Here is a 19,131-nt window from a genome sequence, read left to right as displayed (position 1 = left end):
TTCGGCGTCAAAAAACTTGTGAGGCTGGGGTCAACACAACCCCTGGTGTTAACTCAGGTGAGCCAGCAGTTTGAAGCTGGTCAACTTCACAAGTTTGTCTGTGAGTGGCATGAGCTTACGAGTGATCCGTTCATTTTGGATATAATGGTACACTGTCATCTTGATATAGATGAGGATAGTATTGGACACTTATTTAGTGAGAATATCAGTATGTGTTCAGTGAGGAAGAGACAGCTATTATGCATCAGGAGGTTAGTAAGTTGTTAGATTTAAAGGCCATCAAGGAGACACATAGACAGGATCATCAAATCATTTCACCCATCTTCCTGAGGAAGAATAAGATGGGGAACTATAGGATGGTGTTAAATCTAGAGAAACTGAACAGGCATGTGGGCTATAAACACTTTAAGATGGAGAACCTTTGAACAAGCAATACAGCTAGTTAGTCAAGATGATTTCATGGCCTCTACTGATCTTAAGAAGGCATATTATTCAGTGCGAATAGCAGAGGAACAACAGCAATATCTTTGTTTCAGATGGTCAGGTAAGATCTACCAATTCACCTGTCTGCCTAATGGTATTTAGGAAGGACCTTGTCTCTTTACAAAACTTATGAAGCCTGTTTTCTCAACACTAAGAAAGATGGGCCACACCATTACTAGTTTTACAGATGATACGCTTATGTGTAGCAGCTCTTCGCCTGGGTGTTATGAGTGCATGAATGACACTATTCAGTTGTTGCAGAGAGTTGGTTTCTGCATAAATGTGGAGAAACTGTATTGATTCCCACTACACATATAGAGTATTTAGGCAATGTGACAAATTCGGTTGCCATGACAGTTACCCTGCCTGAGTGTAGGCGGGATAAGATTCTGTAACACTGCACCTCTTTTAGTCAATAAAACAAAAGAGAAAATTAGAGTTGTGGCTAGGGTGGTTGGATTCCTGGTGGCAGCAATCCCAGCTCTAGAGATAGGGAAGCTGCATTATAGAAGGATAGAAAGGGCAAAGATCAAGGCTTTGGAAAAGGTGTGTGGAGATTTTAATGGATGGATGGATATTATTGATGAGATTAGGACAGATTTGAACTGGTGGATTACAAAACTGGAGACTCAGGACAGGAAGATATTCAGAAAGGCACCAGATATTGAGATGTTTACAGATGCATCAAATCTAGGTAGGGCAGGTTGCCTCAATGGCCTCATTACTAATGGCAAATGGTCCCCTGATGAGGTACTTTTTGCACATTAATGCACGTGAACTAATGGCTATATTATTCACCTTGAAATCTTTTACCCATCTCCTCAGATGATTGCACATCAAGGTGCTGTGTAATAACACTACGGTGATTAATTATGTGAATGAGATGGGCAGCGTTAAGTTGGTAGTTTATGATGACATTTGTTTTGGTATATGGGACTGGTGCATTAGAAATGGTGCCTGGATTACAGCTTCTCACATACCGGGCAAGCACAATGTGTTGGCAGATGCTGCATCCCGTTCCTTTAATGACAGGCATGAGTGGCAGCTAAACAAGATGATATTTCAGGAGTTGTGTAATATCTTTGAGAGTCCTTACATAAACCTGTTTGCATCCCATTTAAACAAGCAAGTGGCTCAATTCTGTCCCTGGACACTGGACCCAGAGGCAGCCCATGTTGATGCTTTTACAATGCCATGGGCACAGTTTGAATTAGTTTACCTCTTTCCTTCATTCTCTCTGATCCCTAGATGTTTACAGAAGTTAAGGGGGGAAAGGGCCTGAGGATGGATTGTCGTTCCCCCTCTGGCCATTGCAATCTTGGATGAGCGTGCTACTTTGGCTGCTGGTAGAGGACCCTCGGCTCATACGGAGCAGGAGGAATGTGCTCCTGCATACGTCCTCTGCAGAGGACAGCTTGTCAGCTGTCAGGACACAACTCGGAGCATGTGGAGTATCTGAAGAGGGTACGGAAATCATCATGGCTTCCTGGAAACCAGGGACTGAAAGACAATACAGCCCTAACATCAAGAGGTGGTCACACTTTTGTAGTCGAGGGAACATAATCCCCTTACTCCCTCTGTTGCCGACATCTTAAATTTTTTGTCTCATACTTTTCACAGAGGTGTGGGCTATGAGAGTATTAACACAGCGAGGGGGGCTCTCTCAGTCCTAGGCATCATGGTGGAAGGATGCAGGGCAGGGAATCACCGTCTCATCAGTAGGTTTCTGCGCGGTGTTTTCAACTTGCGCCCTTCTACACCCAGGTATGCGGCGATCTGGGATATGAAACCTGTGTTGCAGAGGATAAGGACCATGGACCCGCTACACAGCCTTTCTTTGAAGGACCTGTCACTCAAGTTGGTGATGCTGATGGCACTGACGCAAGCAGCCAGGGTTCAAACATTGCACTTGTTAATGCTGAGGAACATCGCCTTTGGAGAAGACTCTGTTTCAGTTTTGTTAGGGGGTAACATCAAGCAATGCCAGTCCAAATTTAATGTTCAGACAACTGAGTTTGGAGCTAATACTCAGGATAAAGGGCTGTGTGTATTTATGACCATGAAGTAAAATATAGTGAGAACTGAGAAGCTCCGGGCAGAATTTGGGAATGCAGATGGGAAACTACTCATCAATTACATAAAACCTCATAGGAGTGTTTCTAAAGACAGGGTGGGCAGGTGGCTCGACAATGTTAGATAGGTGTGGGATTGACACCAAGAGGTTCACTGCAGGTAGTGTTAAGACCTGCTTCGGCATCTATGGCCAAGGCGCTGGCCATGCCAATTTCCACTATCATGGCCAAGGCTGGTTGGATGCGGGAGGCCACATTTGCTAGGCATTATAATAAGGATATACTCTGGGACACAGACCCATTTCAAGAGGCGGTGCTGGGTTCTGTGTAATTCGTGTTTATGTATATGTTATGTTGGGTTTTACATGTTTTGATTTATTATATTCAGTGAGGGTAATGTTATGTTTCCATAATGAAGATTGGGCTCTCCTAGGGAGTTTTGTTTACACCTGTTTACATGATGTGGCATTTGACAGGATTAGATGAATACAACACCCACAAGACTTTAAAATCTCATGTGACAGTGCCATCTAGCAGACAGGTGATTTACTGAAGTAAAATTACTGAAGTACATGAGACTTACTGTAGGTCAGTTGAAATGTGCTTCGGATTTTGCGAGGCAAATCACCTCTGCTAGATGGGAGTTTTCACATGCCCTACGCTCCCTCCCTTTGTTAAGTGGTGGATTTTGGGTTTCCCAGTGACACAGTGACTTTCCAGACTTGAGTGGTTGGGAGGTGATGATTCATGTGGGTGGTTGTACTCTTTAAAGACTGACAGTGTAGCGAAGCGCAGCGTGTCTCATGTGAAAGCTCCCATCTAGCAGAGATGATTTGCCTCGCAAAATCCAAAGCACATTTCAACTGACCTACGGTAAGTCTCATGTACTTCAGTAAGGCTCTAGCATCAAGGCATACATTCCATGTACCTTCTCTAAACTCCAAAGCTCATAACCTTGGTTTAACTTTCCTTGTTTTCATGCTATCATGATAGAGGTGGCTCACAAAAAGTACCTTAGTCTTCCATTCCCAGAAAATCATCCTCACTAAACTTCTTCACAGAATCATGTCAACTATTCAATACTTACAAGAACTTGTAAAGCTACAGTATGTCAATGGTGGCTATGTAACACACTCACTATTAACACTGAAAACATGCTTTATACTATTGTACATATAAAAACTCTCAAAATCTTCCTCTATTTATAATTAATAGCAAGACTATTTCCAGATCAAATCAGATAAAGTTTCTTGATGCTACCATTAATGACTCATTGACTTAATTAAAAATTTATTAAAACTAAAGAAGTTATTAATACATTTTCAAGGGTTTAATATAAGTTGAAAATTTTTAGAGGACAGGCAGGGCTCATTTTCTTTATATGGGGAGAAAAAAATCTGTACTGAACAATCTGGCTTGGTTTTCAGGAAAATACAACAAATATATGAGTATGGGTATTTACTACATTTTTGCTACAAAGTTTATTGACTATATCAGTTGTGTGTGCTGATAATTCAACAAAGATTTCTTGCATGAACATAGGAAAGTTAAGGTAAGTTGTGGCTTTTTTCAATCCAATGGCCCAGTGACTTGTGAGACATCTGATGGAAAACTCTACATACAAGTTCCCCATTATTTCCGTTCTTTTTTTTTTTGGTAGAGATAATTAGATTTTTTTTTCCTAAATTTGCTTTGGCTCTTGGTTTGCCTCCCTTGTGTATTAGAAATAAATAAGTAAATAAATAAAAGTGAAGCATTTCTTCCCAACAACTGGTGAACCTATTGCATTTTTATCACTTTTCTGGAGATTTTCTTGAATCCCCAAAACTTTTGAAGCTGGCTTTGTCCATATCAGCAGCAAATCACACCAACTGCTCTGTCTCAGTAGTGAACCTACCAGCCAGGCATTCACTGCTACCTGTATCAGTGGTCATCATTGGTTGTTGAATGTTCCAGTGACCAAATAACAAGCAGTACCAATGAGTGACAGTGCTGAGGAGCTGATATACACTTGAGCCAAAATTCAGTATGCAATAAATTCATGGAACAAAAAAGTTAATTAATGAGACCATTATTATTATTCAAAAATATAACTTTGTCAGTAACAGTGTAATATAACAACAAACAGGTCCCACCTCTGAAAATTATCCTTGCTGCTTCATTTAAAGATCTTCACACACAGTATAATTATGGAAAAAAAATAGCCTCAGGAATTCCTGTTTGAACATTGCTGCACCTTTTACCTATCTACTCCCTCCTATAAGGATATAAAAGACAGATTAAAACTAACCTGTAATGCCAACACAGCAGTGACATCAACAGATGCTGCAGCTTGTGTGGTGGAAGTTACAACAGTCCTTCCTGGAAGACTGTTAACACTCATACCCAGCCTGGAGTATACTCCCATGCTGTGTGTAAAATATTATATCATGTATGCCATTGGAAATAAAAAATTTTGAAAATAAAGAAAATTTTTGATTAGTGAGATAACACATTATAGTGAGTATATCTTGATAGGCCATGCCTGCTTCCCAACTATACTCAGCCTGGCAGTCCTACTTGATTACTTAATTACTTAGTTACTGCTAAGAACACTACATATTTTCTCCTTTCCTAATATGAGTACAGTTTTCAATGACTCGTATCTTAGTTTCTCATTTTTCAATGATTACACTGATGACATCACTCATGATCAGAAACTTAACATTATAGTCACAATGGATGGTAATCATGTTTTTTATTCAATACCAAGACAGCCTGCACCACTTGGAGTCAGTGCTTGTGACTCACTATCTCTGAGAGGAGGTCATTTTAGGCCCTTAACACTAATACACTCACAGTTTGCTGCATCATGAAGAGGAGGCTTTCATTAGTACAATGAGAAAAACTCAAACATAAATAAATGAAAATTTACAAGTATTAAAGCATCCTTTTATTGTGTAGTAAATAATTAAAAGATATTATCAGTGTCTTCATCCAGATCTCAAGTGATAACATCCAAAATTATGTTATGAGAATAAATTGCTTTTATCCATGGTGCTGGCAGACAAAGGATGTGGCCTCTCAAGATATCCTGAATGCACTCACTATAGTTACATGAAAAGTGGTCATCTGGGTCAGCCACATACAGACTGCATCAGAGTTATCAATAGTGATATTGAAGCAAATAACTAAGGCATTTCTATACATATCAGAATATTTTATATCTATCATGTGCAAGGTTCAATGTGTAATTATTCTAAGCAGCTCCACTAAACTAGAAAGTGAGACTTTCAAGTCATCTGTTTTGTTAAAATGCTGTAGCTCTACTCTGTAGGTGCTCAGAAGGGAAATATTTTATGACTGCATATCAATCTGGACTACCTATGATCAACAATATTCTCCAAGAAAAATCAAGCATACTTGACATAGGCTGCCTTGATCTTAAGTATTGGCTGAATTATGATATAACCACTAACACTGATTCAATTGTAGATTATTGATGACCACTCCACAATGAGATTTTCATTTTCTTTCAAATATATCAATTTATAAAAATATAACTATAGACTTACCTAGGTCCTAGACCAATATCAACGGTAGAGGCATAAGGGTTGGTGAGAAGACTAAGGAGATTGACTTCAGAGGAAGCTGCCAGGGAGATCAAACCACCTTCCTGCTGCCACACCTCCACAGGAGTTCCTATCACACTCCATACCAACACTTGCTCCTCAACTTCAGCCCATGCAGTTGTTAGTTCTGCCTTAAAAAAAAAATAAAGAAAAAATCCAATTATAACCCTAACCTTAAATATTTCTTCAAGATGAGGCCCACATGACAGACCAAGAAATCTGAAAAACCTGTACTTATAATTATGCAGTTTGGCAAACTGTTGGGTGACTATGGCTTGCCAATATAAATATGGAATGTGCTTTTCAAAATTAACAATGATAACTTTCCTTATCTTTCTCATGAATAATATGGTAATGAAGTCACAACAAGAACAAAGGTTCCAAAAGTAATTTTAGGACCTCACACTCATTATGTTCCCAACAACTAAGGCACCATCCTTCTATTCCCCTGGTCAGGGCTATAGTCTCTCAAGGCTAAAGATTTATCTCACCTTCAAATCGATATCTTAGTGTTTTTATGGAGTACTTAAGAGTATTACACTGATGGTAACTAAAGATTTTCTTTTTTTTTATGTAAGAGGAGGCAACAAAAAAAGAAAGAAAAAAAAAAAGCCCACTGAGAGTACAAGCCACAAAAGAAGAGCCAAAAGGATTATCCAAACTGAAGGATAAGTTTCTTGAAATCTCCCTCTTGAAAGAGTTCAAGTCATAGGAGGCAAGAAAATATAGATGCACGCAGGGAATTACAAAGTTTACAAGAAAAAGGGATGAATGGTTGAAAATACTAGTTAACTTGCATTAGAGTGGAGGACAGAATAGAGGTGAGAGAAAGTAGTCTTGTGCAGCAAGGGTGTAGGAGGAGGGGAAGATCAGAAGACCAGTTAGCATAAAAATAATGGTAGAAGTTAGCAAGAAGATGTAACATTGCAGTGATGAGAGAGAGACTGAAGATAGAGAAGAGGAATTACCATATTTACTAACATTGCAGTGACGAGAAAGAGGCTGAAGATAAAGAAGAGGAATTACCATATTTACCAGCACATTAGACACACATTTTTCTTGAAGAAAGGCATCTAATAACTACCAAGCGTCTAATGCAACCATGCTACAGATGCCTAGGCCTGTAAGCCTATGCTTACAGCTGTGGAGATGAAGCAGTAATGCACTAAGCACAAATATTGATTATTAATAATAATCTCTCTCTCTCTCTCTCTCTCTCTCTCTCTCTCTCTCTCTCTCTCTCTCTCTCTCTCTCTCTCTCTCTCTCTCTCTTCCCTTACCTGCTCTTCTCTCCCTTCTCTCCTTCCCTCCACATTCCCTACCCTCTTCCTTCTCTCCCCCTTTCCTGCCCTCCTCTCCCTTCCCTCTTTCCCTGGCCTCCTCTCCCTTCCTTCCCTGCCCTCCTCTCCCTTCCTTCCCTTCTTCTTCACTGCCCTCCTCTCCCTTCCCTCTTTCCCTCCCCATTCCTTCCCTCCACTCTCTCTCTCTCTCTCTCTCTCTCTCTCTCTCTCTCTCTCTCTCTCTCTCTCTCTCTCTCTCTCTCTCTCTCTCTCTTTCTTCCCTACCCTCCTCTCCCTTGTCCCTTCTCTCTGACAGATAAGGAGGAGGGGAGGTGACAAGGAGGGAAGTTTGAAACAAGATGAAAGAGGAAGGGAGAGGAAAGGAAAAAAGGGGAAGAAGGGACATAACCAGGGAAGAAGAGTACACGAGACAAGGAAGTGGAGGAAGGGTGAAAGATGAGAATGGGAAAATGGGGAGAAAGTATATAGAATAAATAGAAGCAGTAAGGATGAGGAGTGAGTGAAGAATTAGAGGGAGAGAGGAAGTATTGAGAAATAAGTATTCTCTTTTCCTATCCTCTACTCCTTTCCACTATTCCTCCATGCATCTTCTTTGCATTTATGCTCCTTCCATCCATTTTCATTCTCAATCACTCTTATTCAACTTAGCAATCCTCAGGATTGCAATTGTTCTTATTCTCTCTCTTTCTCTCTCTCTCTCTCTCTCTCTCTCTCTCTCTCTCTCTCTCTCTCTCTCTCTCAAGTTGGCCAACTATTGGAGCACAAGCTACAACTACTGAATATCCAACTAGAATGAGTACACCAAGTGGGGCAACCACCAAGCCCGGCCCATAATCACTCATTTCTCAAGATTCATTGATCATGAAGCAGTGTTACAGAACATCACTAAGCTTCAAGGCATGAGAATTTTCATCAATGAAGACTTGTGCTCTGCTTCACAGACCATAAGAAAAGCACAACTACCTCAGTTGAAACAAGCATGAAATGAGGGCAAAGTGGCTTTCTTCAGGCACACCAAGCTCATTATTAAGAAAAGATTAACTGATGCCAGCAACTCAAATGAAATTTCAACACCAAGTCACCCCAGGAATAGTGAGCCAACACCGAACAGAACCCACAGACACCCTTCTGATCAAAGGACCAGAAGTGCTGCAGCTGGTGCAAGCATGGGAAGTAGTACTTCTGAAGGAGCCTCTGCTTCCACATGTACAAATAGTGACACTTGTTTGGAGGTGTCTGCTGCTGGTGCATGAAGCAGTGGTGATGTTGCAAAGTGGATGATGACAGCAGACCCAAAGGCACTTCTAAGGAACAGGATCAAAGAAGGAGCAGCGAAGTCAGACAACAAGTGACCAGAAACTCAACTCATGGTGGCAAAAAAAGGTCACTAATGTAAAATGGTTAGTAATTAGTGATTCCTAATCAGACCCATAATAACCATGGATGGTAATCAGGTGTTTCTTCCATTCTGTAATTTAAATAATACTGATTTCTTAAATACTATTAATGAAGGAACTCATACATCTTCCATTGATACTACTGATAAATTCAATTACCTCCCATCATACATTTATAACAGAAAATCAATAGATAATTCCAATCAAAGAACCTATAAACTATATGTGATTATTATTTTTGTAATGAGCAAGGCTTAAATTTACCCAGTGATTCTACAAACTTCAATATTCTATCTTTTAACATAAGCAGTGCACCTACTCACCTAGACATGATAACCCAGCAGTGTTTGACTCAACTTAATGTTTATTGCCTTATGTTTATAGGAAACTTGCTTGAATGACAACATTTCATCACTGTACAACATCAGTGGCTACTTTAGAAACAAGAACACACATAGGGGCGGGTTGGCAATATACTTAGATGAAATGTATAATGGTGTGGTAATGGAAATAGCTTCCTTACAGGTTCCTCACATGGAATCACTATTTTTGACATATTTATCACTGGATTGGTTTATAGAGCTCCAAACTCTAGCATTAATGAATTTCTTATGTCACTTGAAAGCCTATTAGAAGTAGTATCACAAACAAACTTACAGTGTTACATAACAGAAGATTTAAATATTAACTTGTTAGCTAATAATGACACAGTTTTGCAAATTTACTTTATTCTTGTCATAACTACACCTACAAGAGTATCTGAATCTTCGACAACAATTATTAATCACATATGGACTAATAATGTAGGAAATTATAGCTTAAGCAGAATTTTGTATTCATCAATTAGTGATCACTTCCTAATATTTGCTTTGTTTTCATTAGAAATAAAAAATACAATCTGTGAGAAAATAAGGTTATATATAAGGAAATCTGATACTGCTATTGACAGTTTTATACAAGACTTGAGTAATTGTAGATGGAGTGAAGAGATTGCAAATACCAATGTTGATGAGGATTTTTAGCATTTATATGGAATACTTTTTATATCTATATAACAATCACTTTTGAAAATGTAAATGCATAATGAAGGAAAAACATGAATAAACCTTATATAACCTTGGCCATTAGAAAATCTATTAAAGAATGCAACTGGTTACAAAAACTATATGCCAAATGGCCATTAACATATGAAAATACCTTCAAGAAGTATAAGAATACTCTAACATTTTTTATTAAAACTGCAAAAGCAAATTATTATAAATTTAAATCTAAAGAAAATACAGGTAATTCTAAGAATACATTTGGGATTATTAATAATACACTGGGGAAAAGTATTCACAAACTCCCTAATTCCAGAAATTTTGACATTTAATTATTATCAGATAATCATGATATAGCTGAATTGTTTAATGAATATTTTTGTAACATTGTTAATAAGTTAACACAAGAAATACCCTCAACACAGACTACATTTCACAGTTACCTGCCAAATCCCACTAATTTATCTTTTTTTCATTCAACCAACTACTAAACAAGAAAAAGAAGCCATAATCATGACTCTAAAAATAACATCACCAAGCTATGACAATGTAGACATCAAATTAGTAAAAAGGTGCAGTACAGTACTCTCAGAAATAGTATAAGGAAAAGTAACAAAGTGCTCTTAGTAAGTGACTTCAACAGTGAAGCAATTAACTGGAAGGAGATGGAAGTGAAAGAAAATGTTGGGCCATGGAGCGAAGAACTTATGCAAACCACGACAGTGAATACAATGAGACAGTGGGTGAATGAACTTACAAGATGCAGAGGAGAAGAAGAACCATCACAGATGGACTTAATTTTTACAAAAACCCCAGGAAGTAGACCAAGTAAACATTGTCTAAGTCCAATGGGAAGAAGTGATCATGTGACAATATAAATAGTATTGCAGGAGGAAACAGTGTTGCACAGGAATGAACAATTTAGAAATGGGAGACAGAACTATGCTAAGGCAAACTTTGCAGAGCTTAATAAATTTTAAGGGAAAATGAACTGAAAAGAGCTATTTGAAGGTAAAGTAGTACAAGAAAAATATGAGATATTTTTGAGAAAGTATAGAGAAGGGGTGCAATAGTTTGTACCAAGTTATAAAATGAAAATTGAGAAGCATGAATGGCATAATGCCAGGTGTGTAGAAGCAAAAAAAGAAAAAGTACAGGGCATGGAAGAAAATGATGAGAAAACTGAACACAAATACTAGGGAAGAATACAGAAAGGCAAGGAATGAATATGGTATAAGAAGTGAAGAAAAAGAAATTTTGAAAGTGACATAGTAAGAAAATGCAAGGAAGAGCCCAAACTCTTGTACAAATACATAAATGGAAAAAAAAATGAAACATAGGGACAACATAAACAAGTTAAAAAGAAAAGGATGAATTTATGAAACTACTGAGATGAGCAAACTAATGAATAAGAGTTTTCATTCTGTGTTTACAAAGGAAACTGATATCGCTGAAAGTAATATCACAAAATGAGGGGAAACAGGTAAAAAGACTGGTGGAAGAGCTGGATGTTAGAAAAGCTATAGGATCAGATCAAGTAAATGGATCGATATTAAAAGAATGCAGAGAACAAATAGAGGAACCCACACGGGATATTATCAACTGCTCATTGAAAGAAAAAAAAGTACCAAGGAAATGGAAAAGAGCTAACATAATGCCAATATACAAAGGGGGAAGTAAAATGGAACCATTAAATTACAGACTAGTGTCACTAACAAGTACTGTAAGCAAGCTCTGTGAAATAGTAATTAAAGATAGATGGGCGCAATATTTAGAAGAAGAAAAGATAATTACAGAAAATTTATTTGGATTCAGGAAAGGGGGATCCTGTGTCACAAATCTGCTGAGCTTTTATATGAGAGTAATATATGGAGTGTAAGAGAGGAATGGGTGGATTCATGTGGTATACCTGGATCTCAAAAAAACATTTGATAAAGTTTTCCACAAAACCCTCATGTGGAAGCTAGAGAATGAAGGAGGACTAAAGGGAGCAACATTGAGATGGATGGAGGATTATTTACAAGGGAGGGAAATGAGAACAGTAATCAGACACGAATTCAAGTTGACATGGAAATGACAAATGGGGTACCACAAGGATCTGTTGGCACCTATTAAGTATCAAATATATGTAAATGATATGACAGAGGATCTAAATAGTTAAATAAATCTTTTTGCTGATGATGCAAAAATAATGAAAATAATAAAGGATGGAAATGACTGCAAGGAGTTACAAAAGAATATTGACAAAATACATGCATGGAGCCAAAGATAGAAATTATAATTTAATCCCAGAAAATGCCATGTGTTGGAAATAGGAAAAAGTAAAAAAAGACCTTCATGAAATTACAAAATGGGAAGATAAATAATAATGAAAAGTGATGAAGAAAAAGATCTGGGAGTAATGATTCTGGATACACTCTCACCTGAAAGGCACATAAATGGAACTTTTGGCTCTACATACAACTTATTAACAAACATTAGGATGGCATTTAACAATTTAGATAAAGAAATGATGAAGAAAATTACAACAAGCATGATACATCCTAAATTGGAATATGCAGCAGTAGTTTGGGCTCCACATAGAAAAAAAGATATACGGAAACTGGAAAGAATACAGAGGATAGTGACAAAGGTGGTACCATAATTGAAAGACTTAAGCTATGAAGAAAGACTTGAAGAAATTGGATTACCAACACTACAAAAGAGAAGAGAAAGAGACCTTATGACAGTGTACAAATTAGTAAACAATATAGAAAAAATAGACAGAAATGACTTGGTACCACAGATAGAGGAAGGAGAGAGACAGACAAGGGGACATGGAAAGAAAATAAAGAAGAGTGTACATTCAAGCAACATCAAAAAATACAGCTTTTCTTGCTGAACTATTGAAATCTGGAATGATTTGAAGGAAGAGGTGGTTGTGGTAAACAGTGTACAGATGTTCAAAGAGAAACTGGATAAATATGATTATGGAGACAGAACAAAATGAGCTTTGGCTCGTTCCCTGTACAATACAACTAGGTAAATACACACACACACACAAACACATGCAAACATACATGAAGACAGCCAGGTAGTAAAGCAAGTGAAAGAGTACCACAGAATTGGGAAATATGAAGAAAAAAAAATGAGACCCATAAGAATAAGGTTTGCAACACAGGTACAAGCAGAAGTAATTAATGGGTCTTGGAGGTTGTCTGGAGATGAAGAATATAGGAATTTATGGATAAACAGGAATATGGATGAGACTGAAAGGTTGAAGCAAAATAAGCTAGTAAATGAGGCTAAACAAAAAAATGAACAATGAACAGTGGAGGAGAAGAAGTTTTCTGGAAAGTAAGAGATATCAGAATAAAGAAATGGAACATCAAACAGTAAGGCATGTTATACTAATGTAAATGGATTATTGTTAACTAAAATGGAATTAAATTTATTGTTAAACAGAACTGCAGTGGATGTTGTTGTATTATGTGAGACAAAATGGAAAATGGAAAAATGGGTGGTGGAAAACTTGATGACTCAGTGGGTTGATTGTGATACCAGATTTAGTGGAAGTAATAAACCATCAAGACTTGATTTAGTGTTTACCAAGGGCATGGAAATTATTGAAATTATGCACTATGATAGCCTTCTAGGTAAAAGTGATCATGTGTAGATGGAATTTAATTTGAAAAATGAAGATGTATTTACTGATGAAAATTATAAGGTGAAAAGATTTAAATATAGTAAAGCTTACTTTGAAAAATTAAGAAAGTACTTTGTTGCCATGGACTGGAAAGACTTTGAAGATGCAGAAGATGTTTGGAAAAAATGCGATGAATTTATAAGGATGTACAATTCTGCTGTGGAGAAATTTGTACCTAGAGGAGGAGTGAGATGTAGAAAGGGTAAAGAATGGTTCAATACAAAATGCAAAGAAGCTAGAAATTATAAATCAAATGCTTGGAATAGATGGAAGAGGAAAACTGAGAGCAGATGGGAGGAATATATTGATGTTAGAAACAAGTACATTGAGATAAGAATGGAGAGAAGAAACAATGAAAGAGATATAATAGATAAGTGTATAAATGAACCCAAACTATTCTTTAGACATATTAATGGAAAATGAAGAAAAAGGAAGGTGTATCAAGACTGAAAGCTGAAGGAAAAATCTATGAGGATGCACAGAACATGGCAGAGGTTATGAACAATAGTTTCAGATCGGTATTTACTGTGGAAGGGAGAGTTTGATGCTAGAAGAAGCATTCAATAATTTTTTATCTTCCATAGCAATCTTCAGTGTGGTACTTTCTCAAGCGTTGGTGAAGAATACACTAAATACAGTCCCAGTCAGTTATGAGGAAATACATAAGATGATGAAGAACTTGATGTAAATAGAGCAACTGGTCCAGATGGAGTATCAAACTGGATATTGAAGGAATGTAGAGACCGACTGGCTGGTAAAATTCAGTCTAGTGGTGACATCACTATCACTGGGAAGAGTACCAAAAGATTGGAAGAGAGCAAATATTACACCAACATTCAAAGGAGGAAATAAGGAAAACCCACTAAATTATAGACCAGTGTTCTTGACTAGTGTTGTAGAAAAACTATGTGAAAGAACAATAAAGGAAAGACAGCTAGAACATTTAGAAAGAGATAAAGTTTTGGTTAATTATCAATTCGGATTTAGGAGGGGAAGATCATGCTCCATGAATTTGTTGTCCTTTTATTCATCGGTAGTCGATATTGTGCAGGAGAGAGACAGATGGGTGGATAGTGTCTACTTAGACTTGAAGAAAGTGCCTGACAAAGTACCACACTGAAGATTGCTATGGAAGATAGAAAATTATTGAAAAATTGAAGGAAGACTGTTAGAGTGGATGGAGGATTATCTGGATGATAGAGATGAGAACTGTAACACAAGACCAAAATTCATCTTGGCTGAAAGTGACTAGTGGTGTCCCACAGGGGTCAGTGTTGGGACTGATAATGTTTGTAATATATGTGAATGACATAAATGAAGAAATAGATAGTTATATGAACTTATTTGCGGATGAGAAGGGCAGAAAATGTAAATGACTGTAAGGTACTGCCAGATGATTGAAATAAAATAAATAGATGGAGTAAATCTGAAATCACTGAAAATTAGGATGAGATCAAAAGTTGCTGTTGAAGAATTAATTGAAAGATTGTGGAAATTAATATCCAGGGAAATTTATAAGAAAGTCTGGATAAGAAGAGACCTTAATGAAGAAGAAAAAATTAAACTCACTGAATTGTGGAACAAAGCAAAGGAAAAAAAAACATGAGCACGAACAGAGAGAGAAAAAGAGGTTTTCGGGAGAATCAATGACATAAAATTGAGAAAGTGGTACACAACACCAAGAATGACCGAAGAGAGTTAAAAATAACATACACTAATGTGAACGGTCTATTATCAGCTCTGTTAGAATTTAATAATTATTTGAGAGTGGGTCAACCAGATGTCATGGGGATTACTGAGACTAAACTATGTGGGGAGTTTGAATCAACTGACCTTGGAGAAAACAGATACAATGTATGGACAAAAAACAGAAATGTCAAGAAAGGAAGTGGTGTGTTATTATTGATAAAGAAAGAACTGCAAGTAGATAATATAATTTATGGTGAAAGAGGAGCTGAGGTGTTGAAAGTAGGAGTGAGACAAAGTGGAGGCAGAAGGAGAGATTTTGCTGTAGCTTATGTGCCCCCTAAAACAAACCTAAAACAAACTCATGGATGAGAGATGAATATGAACAGATGATTAACAATATTACTGTATGCACAAAGAGATTGGTTATTAACAGTGGGAACATAATACTTATAAGGGACTTCAATTGCAAAGAGGTATTGTGGGAAAACTGGTCAACCGAAGGGAGTGAATTGTCATGAAGAAATAAATTCCTACAATTGGTTATGGACAACATTCTTATGCAGTGGGTGAAAGACTCTACAAGACTCCATGGGAATGAAGAGCCTGCAAGACTGGATCTGGTATTTATCAAGGAGCCTGAAATTGTGGAGGATATGACATACCAAAACCCATTAGGAAAAATTGATCACATGTTAATTGACTTCAAGCTAGGGGTAGAAGGCATAGAGGAAGGAGACCATAAAGAAGGGACACTAAAAAAAGTAAAATAAACTTTGCGGAGCTAAGAAAATATTTTGAAAGAGCTGACTGGACAGATTTCCACAATATCAGAAAGAGAGAAGATAAATGAAGATTGCTACTAGGGATATATGAGAAGGGTATAAGAAAATATGTGCAAGTAAAACTGCCAAGAAAACAGGCAAGACAAGTGTGGTTCAACAGAAGATGTGAATAAGCAAAAGCTGAAAGAGATAAGACATGGAATAGATAAAGGAAAAGCAGAAGATACAACCATTCTATAATTTATAAAGATAAAAGGAATGCATGTAGCAACACTTGAAAAAAGAAAGAATAAATTACGAGAAAGGTATTGTTGAGAAATGTAAGGACCATAGTGTGTGTGTTATGGACTTCTCTACATCTGAGTTTCTCTATTGTGATTTTATATTCCCATAGCTGGCCTGGTAATACATAATTACCATATTTACTTTCATCTAAATAACTGGTCAATGAATTAACTAACCTGTTTCTTACTAATGTCTAGCTATTTCTCCATAAGAGCCACTTTCCATAATCTATGACATAGTCCACTTTCTTGTCACTTTCAAATTCCAATGTAAGACTAGCTTTGTCACCTTTCATATACCTATGCTAAATCTTTGTCAGGGTCATCTATAAAGTCAAGGGGTGTGTCAATAGAGTCCTTTGTAAGCACTAAGCACTCATACACCTGATAAGTATACCCAGTCACATAAGCTGGTAAGCTCTCGTCTGCATGCTGCAGTGCATATTCACAAAAAGTTGCAAGGTTTTTAATTTGCAGAGGGTAGCTAGCTAGCCCCCTCAGTGCTCCGGCACCCACTTAAGTGATGTCATGAGCGGCTAACTCCTGATTGGTTGCCGTCTCTCTCTCTCTCTCTCTCTCTCTCTCTCTCTCTCTCTCTCTCTCTCTCTCTCTCTCTCTCTCTCCTATCTTCTAGTTTCATGGGTAGCATGTAGACAGAGCTTTAGCGATGAACTTGTCAATCATGATCTTGAACTCATTGTCCACTAAAACACCTGATGTGGGTGGGAAGTGGCTGGGTAGGTTGTGGTGTGGAGGGTGGAAGTCTGTTGCCATGGCAACTCCCACCTGAAATTGGTTCTAATGTAGCCACTCACTCACCTGACCTCTCAGATCATAGTAACAGACAATGGTGGGATTACAATGTCTGAGAGAGAGAGAGAGAGAGAGAGAGAGAGAGAGAGAGAGAGAGAGAGAGAGAGAGAGAGAGAGAGAGAGAGAGAGAGAGAGAGAGAGAGAGAGAGAGAGAGAGAGAGAGAGAGAGAGAGAGAGAGAGAGAGAGAGAGAGAGAGAGAGAGAGAGAGAGAGAGAGAGCCTTATCACCTTTCAAAAATATTATGCCTCCTGTCTCTGAAATGCTCCATATAACTTCCTTATATATTAATTGAAATTAGTGTGATTTTTGGTAGAGTTTTTAATTTCCTGAGATTGAACTGAGCTACTAGGCTTACTTAGCATTCACAATATGTCTTTATAGTTTTCTTATGAGATGATGTAGGAGAGAAAGTAGAACACACACACAAACACTTATCACACTGCCTGACTGTGAGACACGCACCCTGTTATCCCTCGTATGTTCTCATATTTTTACGTAAAATACTGCAGGAGAGAGAATAATAACTACACTAAAGATGTATACCAAAACACACACACACACACACACACACACACACACACACACACACACACACACACAAACCCAAATATACAAGGGGAAATTTATCAAATGCCTGGCAAGAAGGTGGCTGTTGGCAGTGAACTCATCGATCACTAATTTTTGTTGTCATATTGCTTCGCAAGCGATTGGAAGAAAAGTATAAAATATCATAGATTTGACCAATTTTTTTGCAGATTTCTTTCCTGGTCATTCTTTTTCAAATTTTGATTGAAATAGTAAGAATACTTTCCTAAAACTCTTCTTTAAAATTTTGTTTTATTTGAAAAAAAAACCCTAGGGCAACCTGTTTTTGACCCGTGCTGCAGACATTAGGGTTAAACTCCTCATAGTCTTTCAAATCCTCCACTGATATCCTATCATAGACTTTGAGAGCCTTGCCCTCTTACATACTTGCCACAAGAACAACCCATTGCTCTTGAGACCAATCAAATTCAGCTGCCTTTTTCTCAGACCTGAACCATTTTGTTACCTTCTTCTCATCAAACTCTGGTATCGATTTTAAACTCCTCACCATCTGCCTTTCTACCATGTCTTCCTTCACCCCTCCTCTCCTTAAGCCATGAGGTGAATTAAATTTAATTCTTGTCTTCTCCAACTCAAACATCCTAATCTTCTCAGCCTCCTCCCTCTCATACATTCTCACCTTCTCCTTTTCCTCCCCTTCAAGTAGCTTCACTTTCTCCTCAGCTTCAAGTAAACTGGCCTTATACTTGGTCTAAAAACTCCTGGCTTCTCGAGCCTCTTCATTCTTCAATCTCCTTTCCTCAGCTCAGCTTCCAACTGGAGCCTTCTCAATTCTCTCTCCTTCTCTAGTCTCCTTCTCTTCCTCAAGCTCCATTCTCCTCAATTCTCTTTCTCTCTTGACTTCAAGCTCGAGCCTCTTCATTTCCGACTTAAATCTCATCTCCTCTGCCATGCCCAAGGTTATGGGCAGGGCTAACGCATCTGCGAATGCTGGTTGGGGGACTAGATGCCCTCACACCGAACTGGGCTAAATCCATGCTGCCACTTCCAGCAGAAGCAGGGGACTCAGGTTATAAGTCACCCCTGCTACCAGCCTTGCCCTCAATAACTTAAACTAAATGTAGGCAAACACATGACAACGAAACAAACAAACAACTGTTTCCCTCACATGGCAAAGGAGCTACCAGCCATCTTGGCAAGATTGTCAACTTCTGTTATGACCACAATTTCCAGCCCCTTCACAAAACTACCACAACTGGATTAGCTATCCTGAGCCACTTCCCATGTGGACTCAGTGTGGGGCTCAAATATAGGTGTACAGGGTCTCTTGTGACTCTTGCATCCTTTTAATAACTGGTTGTAATAGCAGGTCATACTAATGAGGTCACCAGTCTGTTTTACCCATCTACAGACAAGGAAATAATACA

General features: G+C 37.9%; 1 protein-coding gene across 8 annotated transcripts in view; it reads right to left on the bottom strand.

Moving 5' to 3' along the window:
• The window catches only part of LOC135106420 (uncharacterized), a 505,119-nt gene that overhangs the window by 341,380 nt on the left and 144,608 nt on the right, over positions 1-19,131 (bottom strand). For all 8 annotated transcript variants that reach the window (XM_064015423.1, XM_064015429.1, XM_064015428.1 and 5 more), the window contains 2 exons: positions 6,110-6,297; positions 4,846-4,963 (listed from right to left, as the gene is read on the bottom strand). In XM_064015423.1, coding sequence (XP_063871493.1) covers positions 4,846-4,963; positions 6,110-6,297 — 306 coding nt within the window. The remainder of the gene's footprint in view (positions 1-4,845; positions 4,964-6,109; positions 6,298-19,131) is intronic.

This window comes from Scylla paramamosain, chromosome 13 (assembly GCF_035594125.1).
Source record: "Scylla paramamosain isolate STU-SP2022 chromosome 13, ASM3559412v1, whole genome shotgun sequence".
Lineage (NCBI taxonomy): Eukaryota > Metazoa > Arthropoda > Malacostraca > Decapoda > Portunidae > Scylla > Scylla paramamosain.
This window is presented reverse-complemented; position numbering and strand designations above follow the sequence as displayed.